The sequence below is a fragment of the Papio anubis genome, chromosome 4 (assembly GCF_008728515.1).
Source record: "Papio anubis isolate 15944 chromosome 4, Panubis1.0, whole genome shotgun sequence".
Lineage (NCBI taxonomy): Eukaryota > Metazoa > Chordata > Mammalia > Primates > Cercopithecidae > Papio > Papio anubis.
The window spans coordinates 54,470,629-54,493,145 of record NC_044979.1 but is presented as its reverse complement, the minus strand read 5'-3'; the positions used below and the strand labels follow the sequence as shown (position 1 = coordinate 54,493,145).

General features: G+C 39.2%; 1 protein-coding gene across 2 annotated transcripts in view; it reads left to right on the top strand.

The window, feature by feature from the left end:
* The first annotated feature begins 764 nt into the window (after nucleotides 1-764).
* The window catches only part of LHFPL3 (LHFPL tetraspan subfamily member 3), a 585,972-nt gene continuing 564,219 nt past the window's right edge, over nucleotides 765-22,517 (top strand). The window contains exon 1 of one of the 2 annotated variants that reach the window (XM_017957040.3): nucleotides 765-1,434. In XM_017957040.3, the coding sequence (XP_017812529.1) occupies nucleotides 996-1,434 (439 nt within the window). In that variant the 5' untranslated portion in view covers nucleotides 765-995. The remainder of the gene's footprint in view (nucleotides 1,435-22,517) is intronic. The other variant, XM_017957039.3, reaches the window with a different exon arrangement.

Below are 22,517 nucleotides of genomic sequence, written 5' to 3'. Positions count from 1 at the left end.
CTATAAAATTCTGTGACACACTCCCTTCCAAGCACACACAGGCCCAATCTATGGAAGGATTTATCGGGGAAACGACTTAAAGGAAAGTATGGGGCATCCATTAGCTACAGTTCAGCTGGCTGCCTGGGGGAAAAACGCAAAGAGGACGCAAGCTCAGCTGTGCTTGATGTGAGACCACCCTTGAGGTTTGTCTTTTACATTATTGTCTGCCAGTCTCCTGCGCAACTTCTGTCTCCACCTGTCGACCTGAAGGCAATCGAGGAGTTAGCCAGGGGCAGTTCTGTGGTAACAAGAAAGACTCTTGGGGGCTGTACGCCTCCTCCCCCTTGGCGTTTCTTGCCTGCATCTGCCGCGCTGCCCCTCGTGCCTCTGCAAAGATGCAGAGGTCGAAGCACGTTGCTGTGCGGTGATGAAATGCTCCCTGAATCAGCCTCTCGAGCCCGGCCCCTCACACCCACCAGGATCCTGGGGTTGCCTCTAGGATCCCTATGGGTGCTCCTGCCACCTTCTTAGACTACCCTCGCCCTCCTAATCCAGGCCCGCTTCTCTGGCTCGTGTCCACCCCTTGATGGGCGTTCCGGGGTTGCCGCGGTCCTCTGCGCCCCTGGGCACTGGCAGCGGGGAGGGAGGCGGGAAGCGGAGTGGGGGGCGCCCCAGGCTTGCGCGCCGCGGTGCTCCACGAGGGATTTGCCGCCTTCAGCTGCAGCAGCTGCAGCGGCGGCGGCGGGAACAGGGGTGGAGAGTGGTGAGGAGGGCCGGAGCCAGGGCCAGGAGGGAGGAAGGGAGGGGAGCCGGGAGGCTGTGCCAGGCGAGCCGGAGGGGTGCTCCGCGCTCCCCCGCCCTCCTTCCGGGAGCGAGAATGCAGACTCTGAAACTGGTGCTGCTGGGCTGAGGCGGAGGCAGGGGAGTTGCAGCGCGCGAGGCTCCGTGAGTGTGTCTCCTGCGCGCGGAGAGGCGGGGGGAGGCGGAGGACCAGGAGGAGGAGGAGGGGGAGAATGCCCGGAGCCGCCGCCGCTGCCGCCGCCGCCGCGATGCTCCCGGCTCAGGAGGCTGCCAAGCTGTACCACACCAACTATGTGCGGAACTCGCGGGCCATCGGCGTGCTGTGGGCCATCTTCACCATCTGCTTTGCCATCGTCAACGTGGTGTGCTTCATCCAGCCCTACTGGATAGGCGACGGCGTGGACACCCCGCAAGCCGGCTATTTCGGGCTCTTCCACTACTGCATCGGCAACGGCTTCTCCAGGGAGCTGACCTGCAGGGGCAGCTTCACGGACTTCTCCACGCTGCCCTCGGGCGCCTTCAAAGCCGCCTCCTTCTTTATCGGCCTCTCCATGATGCTCATCATTGCCTGCATCGTTTGCTTTACCCTCTTCTTCTTCTGCAACACGGCCACTGTGTACAAGATATGTGCCTGGATGCAGCTCACCTCTGGTGAGTGCGCGCTCACCTCCGCGGAGGCGGAGGACCCCGGGGCGCCCGAACCGGGGAGGGGCCAGAGTGGGAGGGACGGGGGCTGTGAGCGCCGCTGCGAGCCCAGCCGCCTAATCCGCTCAGGCGTCGAGGTGTGGGGGGGGGCGGTGGCGGGAGCCCAGCGAGGCCGGAACCCCCGGGGTTCCCCAGCCCCGGCGCTGGCGCCTCGTCCCGGGGCTTGTGTGAGCCTCCCAAGTGTGGGGGACGCCACCCAGAGGGACGCGCCGGAGACAGGGCGGTTGTGGGGCCGAGTCCGCTCAGAACTATGGTTGGGGGGCGAAGAAGTGGCCGCTTAGAGAGATGAGGCTGGGGGTCCGTGCTGAGGGACTAAGGAGGGACTAACAGGGCGAAGTGAAAAGCGAATTTGGAGAGGTCGTAGTGGAAGGAGCAGCCAGCCTGCCCTGCCCCTTGCTGCTGAGACTATTTCTGTCATTGATCCTGGGAATGGGGGCGAGGGGCGGTGGCTGGAGTGATACTGCTTCTCTCAGTCCCGGGCAGTTATATATGTTTTCTCCTCCATCTGTAGGTGAAGAGATGTTTCTGTTTTGGGTTTCCCCCTTGTAAGAAAAATGTAGCTTAGAACATTCTTTAGCAGTTCCTCAATGTCAAGTCTTCAGTTTGCCTCCTTGTCCGTGCAAAGATCCTTCCATTTCATCTTTAAACAGAGAGAAGTCTTTAGTAAATCAAGATTCCTCAAAATCTCATTTTTGGAAAGTGGCTTTGGGGAAGTGGGCAGAGAGGAGAATCTGTTTCATTAGTATCTCCGCTCACTCTTTGCCTGTGGATGATATTGTTGCCAGCTGGAAGCTATGAAAGTACTTTTTTACTGTGCATCAAAGTTACTTTTAACCCAGAAAGAATGGGGTACATTTCCTGGTGACTTTGAAGAGTCCTGAAACAAAATTGACTCCTTACTGTACTTCCCCTGATGCCGATTGCCTCTCTGCCAGCCACCTTGGATGCCCTCCCTTCTAAAGTAAAGGGTCCAATGGTCCTGACAACTTTCTGTTCCAACATTGTTGAGATCCTTTTGATTTTATGGATGGTCTGGTTGTAGAAGAACACTGAATATCTTAGGCAGCTAAACTTCTCATTTGCATTTTATTTTATTGTTCTCATTTTTAAGATGTTTCAAGATTTTGTCGTTTATTGTATTCCTGGGAAGGCTTTCAGGGGAGCAGGGATTCAATCCCTGAGTTTACCAGAGTGTTGTAGGATGAGTAAATACTTCAAGGTGCTGGACAATAGTGTTAAGGTTCATAATCCTATACTGTTAGTTCGATAACGAAAGATGAAGCTTGTAGGAGACTACACTTGTGTGGAAGTACTTATTTTGTGTTTTGTCTCGCCTGATTTTGATTTGCCATATATTGTAAAAGTGTGTATGTGAAAAGCAAGAAATAAGCACCAGTGGAGACTCCCTGCTTTACACATACCATTATCGCCCTGAAATGTGAGTTCTGCGTCTCCTTCTGCACCCCCTTCTGCACCCCCATCCCCAACTTTTTGTAGCACCCCCTCACTCTATGTTTTTATATATAATGTTAACATTTATGGCCATTTCAAGCAGAATAACTACGATTTGGAATAAATTCACATATTATGGCTGTTCTTGACACTTAGCTCTGGTTTGACTTTGAAGAGAAGAGGACACACAAGATGCAGATGCTGTAGAAAAAAATTGACCCTGCACAGCTAATTTTAATTTTTCTAAGTTAAATGACCTATTTAGAGAGGTGATTCAAATTACATCGTTTTTCAAAGGTCTGAAAATACTTTGCAGGTGCTTTCTCAACAACACACTCTTCAATGTTTGATTGTTATGAGGTTTCATACTCCAACCCCCCGCTTTTTTAAAGGACAGAAAGAAAATGATCTTTGAGAAAGAAATACCAGCTTTGAAGTTAATACAAACTGCAACCATTACAAGGTTTATTTTGGTTTTTTTCCTTTTCTCTTTCTGGAATAGAGCACACAAAGATTGTCTGTCCTGGAGTAGTGAAATATAATGTTGTTCTCAGGCATTTGACATCAATGTTTATCCTGTTTTCCATGTCATGTAAAATGTGGGATAGTTTTTGTACTAAAGATGTAAGGACATTTACTTCATTTTGGAGAAGTCCAGATCCTTAAGTGACATACTTTTTAAAACCTTTATTTGCAATTATTTGGTATTTTATTTCTAGGTAAACTATAGGACATGATTTTGTTCATTAGTGAAGTATATCAATAAAAGAAGAATGGATTCTGATGACAGGTCAAATAAGAATCTGTCACCCATTCACAGATTTTTAAGGAATAACATATAGAAGATATTTCTAAAGAATGTTACATTTAACATGGTTTTCAGGGTTTTTCTAAAAAAAAAATTAAGTCTCATGATACTAACAAAAAAATTAACATAATCTATTGTAAGTTACTTTGAAAGTTTAGTCTAGGCCTGGTGCAGTGGCTCATGCTTGTAATTTCAGCACTTTGGGAGGCTGAGGTGGGTGGATCATTTGAAGTCAGGAGTTCAAAACCAGCCTGGCCAACATGGTGAAACTCCATCTCTACTAAAAATACATAAATTAGCCAGGCATGGTGGTGGGCATCTGTAATCCCAGCTATTTGGGAGGCTGAGGCAGGAGAATCTCTTGAGCTCGGGAGGTGGAGGCTGCAGTGAACTGAGATTGCACCACCGCACACTAGCCTGGGAAACAGAGTGAGATCCCATCTTAAAAAAAAAAAAAAGTTTAGCCTTTAGACTGTTGCTTTTTAATGTTAAGTAGCCTTCTCCTGCCTATTGTTTGCCTGTAGCTAGGCTAATCTCAAGTGTAATTTGCTAAATATGAAAGATGAGACCTTAATGTACTATTTGCTTATTAGAGACTGTTTATCCCTCATTGGAAATCAAACTATTCACTTGTGTATTTAGTTATCTAAGCATTTTTAATATACTAACATCCTGTATGTAGTCAGGTAGAATATAAAATCCTATTTCTTTTTCTTTCTTTTTTTTTGAGATGGAGTCTCACTCTGTCACCCAGGCTGGAGTGCGGTGGTGCGATCTCGGCTCACTGCAACCTCTGCCTCCTGAGTTCAAGCGATTCTCCTATTTCAGCCTCTTGAGTAGCTAGGGCTACAGGCATATGCCACCACACAAGGCTAATTTTGTGTATTTTTAGTAGAGACAAGGTTTCACCATGTTGGCCAAGCTGGTCTCGAACTCCTGACCTCAAGCAATCCACCTGCCATGGCCTCCCAAAGTGCTGGGATTACAGGCATGAGCCACCGCGCCTAGCCAAAATCCTATTTCAAGTGATACATTAAGATGATGAAACAGGAGACTTCTTATGATATTACAATATAAAAAATTATTATTTTTATGATTCTGAACGATGAACCAGAAAAATTAATTTATTTATTGGACCTGAAAATGATGTTGCTCATTCATCTAGGCGTGTGAAGCACATTTAATTATCGTGCTGTTATGAACACTTACCCTCTCCCTCCTCACTCTAAGTCTTTATCAAACACAGTAGCGTGAAACTAGGAAGCACAGAATTAGGAGTTAATATATCATACTGTCTTTGGATGTAATCCTGTATGTACAGACCATGTCTTATGTAAAAACTGGAGACATAAAAATAATACATAAAATAAATAATGATAATAAGAGATATAAAACTTTCCTAAATCTGTAGAAACGCAATTTCTTCAGAAGGAAAAAAAAGAGGCTTTTCTTTCTGTGTGATTTCTCTGACACTAAAAGGAAAGGAGTAGATTTATAATTGGTCAAGCAGGGTAATAAAGTCCAGATTTTTAAAAAATCAGGATGGAAAGGGAATTTTCTTCCCCTGGGAACCTGATTTTCTGCTTCTATGTTCTTGTTCTCTTTAAGTCATTTGTTTCCGTTGGTTTCTGAGTCTACTAATAACCACATTTTATAAACCACGTTTTGTTTGTTCTAGTGACTATAAGCCATACCTTGAATTGTTTCCAGAAGCCCATGTGTTCACCATATTAGGCAAAATAAATCTTTTGTTTTCTTTTTCTTTTTTATAAGCTGAAGTATTCAGGTGGAATTTAAGGTTTTGTAGACATCGGTCATGCATTTCTTGGTCAAAGGCAGCAGATGAGGGAAGATACTCGCTTTCATCTGTGGAGATGGGACACCTGATCCAGACTGGATTTTCTCATTAAGGAGAGATGGGGACAGAATGGGTTGTATTCCCCTGATTCCTCATCTGTATCATGCTGAGTGTACCAGCAAGAAGGGCCACCAAGATGGCAAGGCTTTATGGCAAAGTCTGACTATGGCAAGGGATAAGGGGTGAATTGTTTAGTCTGTTACCCCTAGCCTCCCAGATTTAGTTCTGCCAAATTCTTTTTACCCCGCTTGCTTTCTTAAATTTTATAACTTTGTCGTTGAGGTGAGATGAGAATCACCCAAGGTAATCACTGTATTTCTTAGCCTGCAAGAAGAGCCTTTGAAATGTTATACCATCCTATCTTGTGGCACCCTCCTGTTTTCTTATAGATCTCATTAGCATTTGAAATTACAACACATTTCCATGTTTATTTAATTTCTGTCTTCTCCACTACACCGAAAGTTCCATAAGGCCTTGCCTGTTTTTCTTTATACAGCATAGAGGTCAAAAGCATGGAAACTGGAGTTAAAAGATGTAAGTTTGAAGCCTGGCTGTGGCACTTATGGACTGTGTGACCTGGGGAATTAATCTTTCTATGCTTTAGTTGCTCATCTGCAAATATGCGTATAATTGTACCTGTCAGGAGACTGTTGCAAAGACTAAATGAGCTCATGTATATACTTGGTGTCTGGTTTATAGTAAGCAGACTCTCTATGAGTGTTGGGTATGGTTGCTGTTGTTGTCTTGCTATTATTACTATATCCTGGCATATAGTAGTATGTGCATATAGTAGCTATTCAACAAATTTTTGTTGAGTTAATTAATTAAAAAAGAATGAATAATTAGGTGAAGAATGAAAGGAAAGAGGACTTTAAATGTCCCATATGTTGGGCTGGGTACAGTGGCTCACACCTGTAATCTCAGCACTTTGGGAGGCCAAGGCGGGCAGATCACCTGAGGTCAGGAGTTTGAGACTAGCCTGGCCAACATGGTGAAACCTTGTCTCTACTAAAAATACAAAAACTAGCCAGGCACGGAGGCGTACACCTGTGATCCCAGCTACTCAGAAGGCTGAGGCAGGCGAATCACTTGAACCCGGGAGGCGGAGGTTACATTGAGCTGAGATCATGCCACTGCACTCCAGACTGGGCAGCAGAGTGAGACTCCATCTCAAAAAGTAATAAAATAAAATAAATTTCCCATATGTTGTGGTGAGAAGTGAATGCTGTGTACTTTGAAAGTCATGATACTCATTTCTCAGTGGTGTGTGGCATCACTAGTAGTGACCACACTGAAAGAACTATTCCTTGTTCTTTGATGACAATGGTTGTGACTTGACACCCTAATTTGTGATGAGCTATTTGCCAAACAGAGGCTTTCTGATGTGTAGGTAATGATCTTTATTACAGCATTGGGAGATAATCGTATCTCAGGCTTTGGCAAATTTTCCCTTACCATTTATTTTCTCATTAAAAATCCCCATGTCTTCCAAAATGGAGGCTTTATGTAAAAATGAAGAGATTGGGTTTTCTTTCATAAAGAGCAGGGACTTGTTCTAGGTTAGATTTCCTTATGTACCTTCAGGAGCAATAAAGACAGGAAAAGACATATTTTCCAGGCTTTCCCACTCCTTACTTGGCATCAGTGCAGATGTGCTCTTGGACTCCCATGGAGCCGCCCAAGCCCTCTCTGATAGAGTGATTCTGAATGTGCTGAGCTCTGATGGGGTGCTCGGAAGAGGGGACAAAACCGGGATGTACTCAGGTGTAGACTCAAGTGTTCAGGACAATCTTCTGTCCTTACCATTTGGCTGGTGCTGAGCAGTATGAGAAAGTGAGTTCTTGCTCCAAAGTGCTGCTTATGCATCCTAAGTTCAGTGCCATGGAGTGACCCTAAAGAGAGGCTTTTCCTCTACCAGAGCATTTCAAATCTTCTCCCACATGTAGAGGAAAGGATGCGTACTGCTGGAGGGGGCAGTTTTTGTTTTCTAACAACAAAAATAAAAAAAGAATTTTTTATTTGCCGAGACAAACTTACAAGAAAGTGATCTGGAATAATTTAGAAACATTTCCCTTATATGTAACGTGACAAGGAATGTGGCAATTGAAGAGATGTCACATATATTAAAATATATTAATGTGATGTCAAAACAAACAGTTTTTATAAAAGTGAGATTTTAAGCAAACATCTGTGAAAAATAACCGGTCCCATATAACTCATACAATATATTGTTAGGAATTTTTTCTTGGTGCAAGGCTGCACATTTAACAACTTTTCCACTGTAAAAATATAATAAATTACTTCTATACTTCTGCAAGTAAATACTATAGTAAAAGTCTAACCAGAATGTGCTATCAGAGGCTTAATATGAAAACACCTATTTGGTAATTTTTGTTTGGCATGTTGCTACCACCCAGGAAAGAGAATCCAGATGGCTAGGCTAGTATATTGCACTGTAGGTACATACCTCAGAAATCTTTCAAAGGGAGTAAAATGAAAAAAAGAAAGAAAGAAAGAACAGAAAAGCATATAGCTAGAGTGCTAGAGTTCCAGTATGTGGCTCAGTGCACTTCTGTGTGTGGTATCAGGAGATAAACTATGGGGAGAGGAGTAGAGAGAATTTTGGATCACATTGGCACAAAGCAAATGACACTCTAGGAGAATTCTACTTTGAGGGCTTGATCTCATGATAACTGGGCTAGTTTTAAAGTGTAATTTCCATAATATATTTGAACTTTAGGAGTCAGCACCAACTTTAATTAATGTGAATTTTCCTTATCGTAATAAGTCAACTGGAATTTTTATTTGATATGAGGAAAGATCAAGGAGCTGACCTTTATTCTTTTTTTTTTTTTTTTTTTTTTTTTGAGACAAAGTCTCGCTCTGTCACCCAGGCTGGAGTGCGGTGGCGCAATCTTAGCTCACTGCAACCTCCACCTCCCAGGTTCACACCATTCTCCTGCCTCAGCCTCCCAAGTAGCTGGGACTACAGGTGCCCACCACCATGCCCAGCTAATTTTTTTATATTTTTAGTAGAGATGGGGTTTCACCATGTTAGCCAGGACGGTCTCGATCTCCTGACCTCGTGATCTGCCCGCCTTGGCCTTCCAGAGTGCTGGGATTACAGGCGTGAGCTACCGTACCCGGCCGACCTTTATTCTTAATAATAAAAAGAAGATAGTAATAATGATGGAGAGCAAGAGGCTGCTTCATATAGCAAATAGTAGATAAGTTATTTGATGACTTAAACGTAATGCTGTTATAAAGAGTCACTGAGGCATTTGAAAAACAGAAATAATCTCCCTCAGCATCCTAAATGTTTACATAACTAATATCATAATTAAAGACATAAGTGCTCAAATTATGGCAACAGTTCTATGATACTCCCACTGCACAAGATCCTGGTACTATTCATAGTTTAAATTGTCCTTACTATAATCTTGAGTGCATATCTCACCTTTTTCGGGGAAAAAAAAAAAACCCAGGAAAATAAGTGGTTTGCAAGGGGAAGATAAATACTTTTTCCACCAATATAGACATGAACCATATCTGACTACTATTGGGTAGAATGAAAGAAGAAAGCAAACCTTTTGGAAACAGAGTAGCTGGCACAGAATTGCGATACTTGAGTTCTGATATTTTCCCCACCCTAATGAAACCAAGGGCTGCAGCAGGGTAGGGGCTGCTATGTGTGCTCAACAGGAAGAAAGATCCTAAATGATTGTCTGAGTGAAGTTGATCTTCTAATTGCATGAAATTTTAAGATTATGACTTATCAATGAAAGGGCTTAAGTAGAAGGGCAGTGAAAAATAATGAGATAAATGAAAAATAGTTGTAGATCTGAAAAGAGGCCCTAACTCAGAAGCAGACATGCACAACCTAACTAATCAAGGGAGTTTTCCACATTCTTTCCCTGTTAGAGAACAATGGCAGATAGGATTTTGAAGGGGATTCAACTTTAGCTTTCGTACAGAATGCATCACAGACCCATTTATTTAAGTGTTTGTAGACTCCTTCTGGAAATAGTCTGGAGGGAATGTTTTCTGCATGGCCCTTAGTTGGTTTCAGTGAAGATCAAGAGTGAGGTGCTGCAAAATCAAAATGGGAAATGTGTATTATAATTGACAGAAGGCTCAGTATTAAACAAACAAACAACAACAAGAACAACAACAAAAACAGCCAAACAATCCAGCTGTGAAGAATGGCAGGGATAGTGACACCAAAAGTAAATGAAGTATGAATAGTAAAGAGGCAATGAAATTCAAGGTTGGAAAACCTGTGGAATTTTGTAACATCAAATGCCTATTGAATTTGATACAATAAATGGCTTAAAAATGTATTGGCACAGGACAAGCAGAGAGCTGGAATATGTCATATGGTGCAGAGCTGTGTGCAAATTCCAGTTTTTAAGAAAGAAAAATTATGGCTTTACCCCCAATCAAGGAATTATAATAAACTCTAAAATCAAGCTATTTAAAGGGAGAGATACTAGATGTATGGCAGGTGGAAATAAGGAGAAAGGTTAAAATAAGGCAATGTAAGAAAGAATAGGCCATTGTAAAATTTGATGAAAAGCATTTCTATAGTTTCTCTTTGAAAACCTAGTTATAAATTGTGAGTTTAAATTGATTTCTGTAGTATAATGCCTTTAATGGGGAAAGGGTACGTACAGTGAACATTTGGGTAAATACATTTACAGAACATTTTAAGAACATGTATAATTACAAACTAGACTAATTGAATTCATCCAAAATTCAAATGATTAATAGCCAGCGATATTGTGGATCTGTGTGATGCCAAATGTGAGTTAACTGAATATCTACATTTTAACCAGTTGACTGGACAAAACATAGTACTGACCACTTGACATGTTATAAAAACCTTCATAGAGAAAGGAATGCTCTATTCTAGTGTTTTAAAAACCATGGTTGATGACCTTTTAATGGTCATAGTATCAGTTCATAGATAATCAACATTAGAACTTGGATTAAAACAGAGTAGAAAATACTAATGCAAGGCATATAAAAAGGGTCTTATGAAACTTTTATTTTCTAAAAACATTTACATATTTACACACGTGTGTGGACTAGATTGCGACGTAAAATGTATTACTTACTGTAGGCTGTAGTCACAATGTTTGAACAATACTATTCCAGAGAAAAGATGATTTAGTGTGAATTTAGGAAAATAATCATCTCTTCTTTGGAAAATTGTGGAAGATTTATACAAGTTATTCATAGCTAATTTTGTATTAGAAGCTAGATTAGATAAAACATACTTAAGCAATTTGAGACTTTTTTCCTTTGGTTTTATTTTCTCACCTCCATTTATGACTTTTATTGCTAATGTATCCCCAATTAAATTGTGGGTTGATTGAAAGTTAGACTTATTTTTAATCAAAATCCAGGTGTGATTTGATTGACCCTTTGTGCTATAAAAAATGACATGGCCCACCTCTGAGAAACAATATGGCTTAAAAACCATTTAACAAAATTATTTAACCTTGTATCAAGTAGATATAGACTCATAGGCTTTTGAATGTTGGACTGATATTAAAAATCATTTAACATAATCTTCTCATTTTCTTGATTAAGAAATAATAATGGCCGGGCGTGGTGGCTCACACTTGTAATCTCAGCACTTTGGGAGGCCAAGGTGGGTGGATCGCCTGAGGTCAGGTGTTCAAGACCAGCCTGACCAACATGGTGAAACCTGTCTCTACTAAAAATACAAAAATTAGTCAGGCGTGATGGCAGGTGCCTGTAATCCCAGCTACTCGGGAGGCTGAGGTAGGAGAATCGCTTGAATCCAGCAGGTGGAGGTTGCAGTGAGACAAGATGTTGCCATTGCACTTCACCCTGGGCAACAAGAGCAAAACTGCATCTTTAAAAAAAAAAAAAAGAAGAAGAAGAAAAGAAATAATGGTAAATACTAACTATTGAGTAACTACCACTTGCAAAAACCTTTAGCTTAACCCTCACAACAATCCTACAAGGTTTGTATTATTATACCCATTTTGCAGATGAAGAAATTGAGGCTTAAAAAATTACTCAAAAGAACTTGTTCAAGGTCATAGAGACCATAAGTGGTTTGAGCCAAAATCAGACTCTTTCCCTGGCCTACAGCATGTTTCCACTAAGTCTGAGAGAAATTCAGAGTCTTGCCAAAAGAATACCTTGGAAAAATTGAGATCAACACGCATCTGATTCCCACTGCAGTTCCATTCTACCACGTTCTTTTGCCACCCAATGTAACGTCCATTTATTTAGTGTAAGTTTTCAATATGCATTTTCACCATTCTGTATCACCATGCAAGGAAGGAGCTGCTCTTTACAGGGGAAATAATTATGTATTTACCAGAATTTCCTCTTCAAGCATACTTATGTGTGATGAACCAGCCTTCACACCATCCTTTTCATTTCTCTAACCTAGAGTCTGCAGTGGTTCTTTTCCCCTAATGCCCCCTTGGTTACACCTCTGAGATTATTGCCATTAGTCTTAGACTGTGAATTCCTACAGGACTAGAGCAGCATCCACATTATTGGCTCTATGTCATCCAGTTTTGCCCTAAATTAAATGCAGAGATGTTCTTAATAGATTTACTTATTGATGGTGGTGGTGAAGATGGACAGAGTTGCTAAGGCATAGACACAGTTCCAGAGAAGGTAATAATAGACTTGAGCAGTTTCTGGGGGGATCAGGGTGAGGAAGGGAAGCTAGTGTGTGGTCAATATTTGCATCTTGACCTGTCATCTTATTGGCTGGATGACTTTGGGTAAGTCATCTAACTATTTTTGACTTTTCATTTTCTTGACTTAATTTTTCTAAGGCTTATACAATTCTATTCCAGATTTTTAAAAAAGGAGATTGCAAGTTATAGACATTTAAAAAATAACATCTGCTAACCAAATGTTGCTGTGTATTTACCAAGAAAGTAAATGTTAGGCAAACCATCAAGGATAGAGTGAAATTAAAGCAGAAAGAAAATAAAGAAAAACTAGAAAGACAAGTAGGCATCTAAAGTTAAATTTTCTCAGTCTAATGAAACTTTAAATAAAATCTCTTTTCTTTATCCCTAGGATTATTGAATTAATGCACATGAAACACTTAAAATTGTACCTAGAATATAGTAAGCACTCAAAAAATGTTAGCTATGATTACTGTTACTACTACTACTACTACTACTAAAGAGATCAGGGCCAGAGGCATGGTTAGTGTTTACAAAATTTAGTAAACAGAAAAAATTGAACTTACAATATACTACCTAATGAAGGCAATTGAGTAGCACAATTTGTGTATGCTGGATCTACTTTGTTTTGAGATTAAGAAAATGGTTACGAGCATTTTTAGTAAACTGCATGGTGTTATAAAAATGCTATTGTGATCCTTGAATTGTATGCATTACTAACAAAACAACAGGTTCAATTAAGAGTTTAATTTTGTGTTAACAGGACTAGCTCTTCCATTTTATTTGTCTGGAGTAATGACTCAAAATAATAGGAATGTATTTTGGAGATAATTTTGAACTGTTTGATAACTGCAACTAAACAAACTTAAAAAAAGGAAGCCATGTTTTGAGGAATGCATGGCAAGACAGTTTTTTAATTGTGTTAAGACCTGAACATTTAGTCATTCTTACTAAATTCCTCCAAATGATAGAGAAATATTATCAGCTGTTACCCAAATTATTTCCTCTTCACAGTTATTGAAAGCAAAATTGAATATTCTCCATCTCTAATAACATCAGGAACAAATTAGAAATAGCATTTTCCTCTGCTATTCAAAATGTAACTATAATACATTGAAAATTAGGTTTCTCAATCCCTTATCTGTGAATCTTTATTGTTTTCCTAAGCAAAGAAGGTAGTGATTTAAAATTTTCAGATTTATGCTCAAATGAAGATTACGTTGTTCTGTTTTCATTAACATGTTAAGTCCTTGTATTTCTTTAGCTTTTCTAAAGAAAGTTAAAAAGCAGCAACAACATTGCTTCTTATAAATGTTTCAAAGTCATTGGTTTTAAAGTCATCAGTTTATTATAAAATCAGACTATCAAGTTTGCTGTGACTACATCTATGACTATGATACAAACTACTGGATTAAACAATCAGCAAAGGAACATTCTCTGCTTTACATATTCATCCAAATTCCTTTTGTGGTGACTATTTAGAGCTGATTTTGACAAGAGAACTTACTAAATAAGCTTGTTCGACCAGATTGTTTTTGGAGATGCCAGTGAGCATCACTGAGCAGTCTTGAAGTCCATGGTGAATAGTTCTGCTCTTCCAGACCTCTCAGTCTTTGGAAGGGCTTTCCAGTAAGATGAGCTGGGATGGGGAAATGGGTCAGTATCCACCAGCCCCAGTTCACTTTGCTGAAGACCCCTCCATTGTCGGCAGGATGGGCTCTAGAGGGAGCTCCAGCCCTGTCATCTTGTACTTCTCAGAACTTTGCCTTTTACAGGGTCAGGTCCAGAGTCATTTTTCTCCCTGACACTGCCTGTAGGATGATATTCTAGAGGACGGAGGGTGGAGGATAAAATATGAAGGTTGAAAAAGAATAAGAAAAAGGATTTATCAAAAAACAGAGTAGAAGAGAAAACTCCTTTACCTACAAGGGAAAAGCCAGCTCCTCCTGAATATTTCTGCAGCCCCTTGCCTTAATATAAAATGCTTTGAAATCCCTCTCTATAATTTATCTGACCTTTGAAGAAGCTGCTGTGACATCCAGTGGCCTCGTTTTTTGGAGAACTCATTGGCATGGTCATCCCCGTCAGGACATTTTGGTTGTTGTTTCTTAGACTGGAGATGGATGCATGGGAATGACTTGAGCAGGTCCCTGGATAATTCAAAATAAATTGAGGAATTCAGAACTGTAAGATTCTAAACAGTCATTTGGTCTTGGTGGTCATGAGCTATGCATTATAGTTATGTCTCTGCAGGTGCCTGAACTTGTTTTGAAAATTTAAAAAGTAGGATTGGAACATTTCTTGGGAACCTTTAGGGACTTTTCAGAATTTAAAAAATAATGTTTAAGGTAACTCAGAACATGGACCGCAGTCATAGGCAAATAATGCTTCACAAAATAAGAATGAAAAACTGGGCACCTAATTTAATTACCGGTTCCTACCTACATATTCCAGTCTCCATTTCCTTAAATAAAACAAAAGAAAAGGAAAGGAATGAGTTCCTGTTATACCCACAAATAGCATTATCCACTGAACACTACTCAAAGAAGACACAAATTCTCAAGCTGGTTCCTATTTTATCTCTTTAGGAAACTGAAGTGTAGAAAGTTCTTTAGAGGAAAATTTTCCAAAAGCACACTTCCCTTCTCTAAATCAATACTTTTTTCCATCTTATACTCAGAGAGCATTCTTTTTAATTCTCACCAGAATTTTCCCTCATTAGCCCCAATGCCCTGCTATGGCCCCAGTACCCACTAAAGTGTCTGTGGGTGAACAAACCAAGTAGAACATTTGAAACTGTACTGATAGTGCAATTTAATTCAGCATGCTAGCATTACTGTGGGAATGCTTAGAATGTTTTGGCCACACGTAGTGTGCAGAGAACAAAGGAGAAAATTCTACAATCAATATGAGTTTGCATTTCATAAGGGCTGTTCCCTTCTTTTGCATATTATTAAAGAATTTATTTATTTTTTTGCAAAGTCTCTAGAAAGCCAACCAAATGATTTGTGAGAGGTGGTCCCTATACACTAAAGTTTTAATTATAATAGAGCTATTCAAGAAATGGAATAAGTCTCACTTATAATTCTTCATCTCCAACTCTTATGATGCCATGAGCAGTTCATTTGAAATCTTTCCCCAAATGTGTTAAAGTATTATCCAAGTTTAGTGTAGAAATATGATTTATAAGAAGCCAAAGGCTGGGTGTGGTGACTCACGCCTGTAATCCCAGCACTTTGGGAGGCTGAGGAGGGCAGATCATAAGGTCAGGAGTTCGAGACCAGCCTGGCCAACATAGTGAAACCCAGTCTCTACTAAAAATACAAAAATTAGCCGGGCATAGTGGCACATGCCTGTAGTCCCAGCTACTTGGGAGGCTGAGGCAGGAGAATCGTTTGAACCCGTGAGGTGGAGGTTGAGGTGAGCCGAGATCACACCACTGCACGCCAGCCTGGGCAACAGAGCGACACTGCATCTCACAAAAAAAAAAAAAAAAAAAAAAAAGAAAAAAAGCCAAGCTTGAATTTATACAATGAAAGAGAAGGTGATTTAAATACCTATTGTAGTTGTAAATGTTATTTAGCCTAGCCATTCAGTTTGGTTTTGTCTCACACTTGCAAAATGAACCATTGTTTCACTTCATCTGCCTCATGTTATGAATAATATATTTTACATTTGTGTGTGTGTGTGTGTGTGTGTGTGTGGTTTACAAAAACCATACTAAAGCGACCATTTGTATACCTGCTGCCCACTCCCCTGATTACATCCCCTCTCACCCAGAAGTAGCCACTTTCTTGAGTCTTGAGTTTCGCGTTTATTACCTTACATTTTCTTATAGCTTTATCACTGATGTACACATTCCTGGGTAGCATATTGTTTAATTTTGTCTGTTTCTGTTTTTAAATGAAATGCTTTTAATATTTCACCATTTAGAATGACATATGCTGTAGATTTTTATTTTTGCAAATACTAATTAGGTTAAAGAAGCTCCCTTATATTCCTACATTGATAAGTTTTTAAATTGTGAATGTAAGTTGAATTTTATTGAATGCATTTCTTGCATCTGTTGAAATGATCAAATTACTTTTCCAAATTAGTATATAGTGACAAGATAATTATAATTCTGGATTTTCTAATGTTGGAGTAATTGTGCATTTAAAAATGAAACCAAATTTGCCATATATCATGAGATTATATTGCTAATATTTTGTATATTATTTTTGTTTTTAATTTTTTTATTTCAGTAGCTTTTGGGGTACAAGTGGTTGTTGGTAACCTGGATGAATGGTATAGTGGTGAAATCTGAGATTTTAGAGCACCTGTAGCCCGAGTTGTCTACATTGTGCCCAATGTGTAGTTTTTAAATCTCCAAGAAGGGGGAGATTCACCCTCTCCCTTCTGAATCTCCAAAGACCATCATATCACTCTGTTTGCCTTTACATAGCCATGAAAACATACAGTATTTGGTTTTCCTTTTCTGAGTTACTTCACTTAGAATAATGGCCTCCAGCTTCATCCAAGTTGCTGCAAAAGACATTATTTTGTTCTTTTTTATGGCTGAATAGTATTCCACGCTGTATATATGCCACATTTTCTTCAGCCACGCATAAATTGATAGGCACTTAGGCTGGTTCCATAGCTTTGCAATTGTGAATTGTGCTACAATAAACATATGCATGCAAGTGCCTTTTTGGTATAATGACTTATTTTCCTTTGGATAGCTACCCAGTAATGGGATTGCTGGATCAAATGGTAGATCTACTTTATAATTTTTTTAAGTATTTTCATGAGTAAAGTTGGTCTTTTTTTGTTTCCTTTGTCATACTGTCTTTACCTAGTTTGGATAAGAGTGTTATATAAGATTCATGAAAGTTGAGAAGTCTCTCTCTTTTTCTGTCTTTGAGAAAAAATTTTGTGTATGAATCAAATGATCTGTTTTTGGAATGTTTAATAGAATTATCACATAAAACTGAGCCTTGTGTTTCTTTATGGAAGGATTTTTATACTACTATTACATTTCTTTAATTGTTATAGAATCATTTAAGCTTTTTATTTCATCTTGAGTCAGTTTGTAAAGATATATTTTCCTAAGAATTTGTCCAATTATTTTATCTAAAATTTCAAATTTGTTGGCATACAGCTACTCCTAATATATTCACATAATAGCATAAGGGTTGCTTGTGTATTCTCTATTTTCTTTAGCTCAGTGTTGCCAAAGTTTTGTTATCGTCTTTTTAAAAGAACCAGCTTTAACTTTGTTGATTTTCTCCATTACATTCTTCTGTCCTATAGCATTCATTTTTGCTTTTTAAAATATTTCCATTTTCTATTTTCTTTGGGTTTGTTCTCTTGTTCCTTTTCTAACTTTTTAATTTGGTTACCAAGTTTGTTAATTTTTAGCCACTACAACTTTTATGGGAAAACAACCCATAAAATAGGTTGTCTATGCTGAGGTTTTTGAAAAGGTTATTATTATAAGTTTTGAGCTGGAATTGCCTGCAACCATTATAAGCATCATATAAAATGACAAAATTCTATGTTCATTATAAAAAGCTCAAGTTACTTGTTAAAATATTTACAAGTATTTCTGTGGCATGGTTTATACAAATTACATATACTTGATATTGAAGTTATATTCAATATATTTTTAATATTTAGTACTTTATATTCAATTTTTTCTTATGTTACATGATGTAAATATAATAAATGGCTTTACAAAGTTACATTTAGCATAATAGATGATGCTCCCAGATACCTTCCCATTTATTCTAGCAATTGCTATTGTACTAGTATCATTTTCTATGATATGAAAAAGCTGAGAAAAAAACTCTTTACCACTAGTGGTCAGTTGATGCCCCCATGGTTAATGTCAGCTTTAGTGCTCCATTACATCTTTGGATTTTTGCTCTGTCTTTTTTCTTACTTCTAATAATGTCTTACTTTACCATAAGCTCAGTCATACATGCTTTTTAAAGTTTTGAATTTTTATTCCTTTTTTTTTTTTTTTAGACAGAATCTTGTTCTGTTGCTTAGACTGGAGTGCAGTGGTGCAATCTCGGCTCACTGCAACAGCTACCTCCCGGATTCAAGCAATTCTTCTGTGTCAGCCTCCTGAGTAGCTGAGACTACAGGCATGTGCTACCATGCCTGGGTAATTTTTGCATTTTTAGTAGAGACAGGGTTTTTTCATGTTGGCCAGGCTGGTCTCAAACTCCTGACCTCAAGTGATCCACCCACCTTGGCCTCCCAAAGTGTTATTCCGTATTTTTAAGTGTTCTAGTTGTCAGGGTTTTTTGGGCATCTGTTCTGCTGTATTGTCCAAAATGTAAGTTCCATGAATAATAGTCTATTGCCTTTGCTTAGCTCTGTGGCCACATGAACTCCAAACGTCAAAGTGCCAAGTCACCACTTTGGGTCATTGCTCAATGGGGAACAGGATGGGAGAAATGGAGACAGATGCATGCAAAGTAATTGTAGTTTCTGAACTGACTACTTAAAACTCATGAATCTCTCATACTGGGTTAACATCATGGTTTTCTGAGATAAACTATATTAGGAGCAAAGGAGTGAAGGTCTCCACTTCCAGTGACATACGTATGTAGTGTAGTTGATTTCTTTTAGTTCTCCTCTAAAAATAAAAATGCCAAATGAAATAATAGAAATATTGTAATTGGATTCTCACTCCTGTTCTTCTTGCACTCATTCATTTATCCTTCCCTGTTGCATTCCTTTTATGTGTATTAGAGGAGATATGAAGACTAACACACTTTCTAATGTTGAGGATCTCTTTGGAATTAGTTTTCTTCATAAGACTGGAAATAATTTTGCATTACCAGGAAGAAAACTATGGCGGCCATTATACCATGCTAGATAAGTGCATAAGTTCCAAAGCCAGAACATCTGGGTTTGTGCGGTGGATACTTCTTTTACAGGGTAATTGTATGACCTTAGACCACTTCCTTAGCCTACCTGTGCCTCAGTTTCCTCATCTGTAAAATGAGGATTAAAAATAGTACCTATCTCAGATCTGGTACACAGAAAACATTGATAAACATTAGGTATTAGTATCACCATCATCACCGTCTTATCATCACTCTAGAAAGGTAGTCCCAGAAAGAACAAGAAGTATAAAGGACCGGCAGATTGCTCTTCTATAAAAACTCCAGGTGACCTAACTGTTTTATTTCTTTTTTAATCTAGAAAAAAAAATCATGCACATTTTGGTGTTGCCAAGCCATTGCTACCCCATTATTTATTGAGAAAGGTCAATCCTTTCCACACTAGGCCTTTCTAGGGATTTGGTAATAGTGAGGGGAGAACAGAACAAGGTATGAAACTTTCCAGGGGTGCGTCCCCTTTTAACCCTCTTTTTGGAGTTAGGAATTGGGGTGCTGTAGAATGATATCATTGAGGCTCAGGCGAAGGGTTGCAAGGAGCTGTAATGGCTCCTTGTAGCCTGTTTACTGGAAGCTTCCTAAGGACAGGGACCAGGCTGTTTTACTCTCCACTGTAGTTTAGTGCCTAGGTTGCTTGTTATTGAGAGTTTGCCTTCTTTTCTAGCTGGGCGCAGTGGCTCATGCCTGTAATCCCTTGGGAGGCAAAGGCAGGTGGATCACATGAGGTCAGAAGTTCGAGACCAGCCTGGCCAACATGGCGAAACCCCATCTCTACTAAAAATACAAAAATTAGTCAGGTATGGTGGCAGGCGCCTGTAGTCCCAGTTACTCGAGAGGCTGAGGCAGGAGAATCACTTGAACCCGGGAGGTGGAGGTTGCAGTGAGCCGAGATCACCCATTGCACTCCAGCCTGGGCGACAAGAGAGAAACTCCGTCTTTAAAAAAAAAAAAAAAATTGCCTTGTTTTCTAATACACGAAACTGATGTCACAATCCAAAGCTTTCTATTAGAAACTGGTATAAAGACAATTTCTCAGCTCTTTTTAGAGAAAGGGTTAATATACCGATTTTTCCCACAGAGTCAGTGCAATGGGAGATCGTATCATTTTTATGTGATCTAAGCTCTATTTAAGAGAACAGATTTGGCGGGGCTCAGTGTGTCATGCTTGTAATCCCAGAACTTTGGAAGACTGAACTTTGGAACTCTGACAAAGTCAAGAGATCAAGACCATCCTGGCCAACATGGTGAAACCCCGTCTCTATTAAAAATACAAAAATTAGCTCGGCATGGTGGCACACACCTGTGATCCCAGCTATTGGAGGCTGAGGTAGGAGAATCACTTGAACCCAGGAGGCAGAGGTTGCAGTGAGCCGGGATCACCCACTGCACTCCAGCCTGGGCGACAAGAGTGAAACTCCATCTCAAAAAGAGAAAACAGATTCAATTTTTATTTCAAGATTAAAAGCAATGAACTATGAAACAAACTTGTTTATGCTTTAACATCTTGTGTATTAAATATGGAATGACACATACTCTAAATGGCTCACCTTGACTAGGGAAATTTGGCACTGAAAAAAAGATTCTCTGTTAAAATCAGATATGTAGGTCCTATGGTTTGTAATGTTTGACCTTAACACAAAGAAGAAAAACATTATAGAGCCAAGTAAACACTAACACATTAGAGAATAAACCTTGTTTTTAAACAGATAGTTTTCCAAAAGAAATTCTTTTCATTCTCAGCCTTCAAGGTAACTATAAAATCTGAAAGCTGAGCAAGGTGGGAAGATCTAGAGGACAAAAGAAAAAGACAAAAAGACACTGCAGTATAGTTCAAGATGCTAAACAGATGAGACTGGCACATGTCAGAAGCAGCAGTGACCTTGTGCGCTTCGTACCATCCCTGCTCCATTTAGACATTTATACAATGGTTGCAAGAGGAAGACTGATCAGGCAAAGTCTAATCAGGGAGCTGAAGAACTTTATTCTCCTCGTCCTCCTTCTACCACTCTTCTCCTTTTTCTCCTTTGCCTCCTCCTTTTCCTTTCATCCTCCTCCCTCTCTTCTCCTCCTTCTCTTCTTCACAAATCTGGCTTGAAGTTAAAATTCTCTGGGAAGACAAAAATGCATGACATTTATAAATGAAAAAAAAAAAAACCTATATAGGTAGAGAAAGAACATTTTACTTAGAAGCTAACAAAAAGACAATATGAGATAATAAAAAATTAATTCAAGTCTCCTTCAAAATATAGCAGCATCAATTTGCTGCTTTGCAGAGCAATAATAAAGTGGTGTCCTAAGAGATATTAATAATTGTTTTTTCTTATAAAATAATTGTTTTACCTTTTCCACTGTTGTGAGGGTTTTTTAAAAAAATAAACCCCAAGAAATAAGAAAAATGTGTAGAATCTTGAGTGCAGTTGTAAAGTAGATATTGAAAGCTAGAGAAAAGTGTTGGGAAATGAATTATTCTGTATAATAAACCCCAGACATACAAGGGAGCCCTTTTATGATATTGCTCAGATACATTGTTCACAAGGTTTCTTTAAGAAGATGCTCATTGCCTTTGATTTTGAAATGACTTTGTGATGTCTGGCTGCTATGGTAACTGCTATTTTATTAAAAAGTAGCATTTATAGCATTAGGAGAAATACCTAATGTAGATGATGGGTTGATGGGTGCAGCAAACCACCATGGCACGTGTATACCTATGTAACAGACCTGCACGTTCTGCACATCTGTCCAAGAACTTAAAGTATAATTTTAAAAAAGTAACATTTAAATCTAAAATTTCTAACTTTTTGACACACTATTCTAGAGTTCCTTTACACTTACCCCACTTTCCAACTTACCACATATTTGCTATAACCTTACTTTTTGGAAATGCCTTTATTTCCCTTTTTTTAAATATGGTAGATTGGTATCATTGTCATGTTTGAGTAAAGATTTAGTGTTATTGCAAATCTACTTCCTTTTGCTCACAATAGTGCTATTTGCTGACAGCTTTCCTTATACCAAGTACTATTCTAGTGCTCTACATATTATCTCATTTAATCCTTGCAACAATAATATGAGGGGTATTATTATTATTATTATTATTATTATTCCCATTTAACTGACAAGGCAATGGAGGCACAGAGAGATTAGGAAATATTGCCCAGGATCATACAGCTACAACTGTCCAGTATTGTAGCCTGTAGCCACATGTGGCTACTTAAATTTAAATTTAAATGAAATGAAATTAAAAGTTCATTGTCTTAGTTACACTAGCCACACTTCAAATTCTCAATTAGTCTATGGGACTAGTCGCTACTGTATCAGAGGGTGTA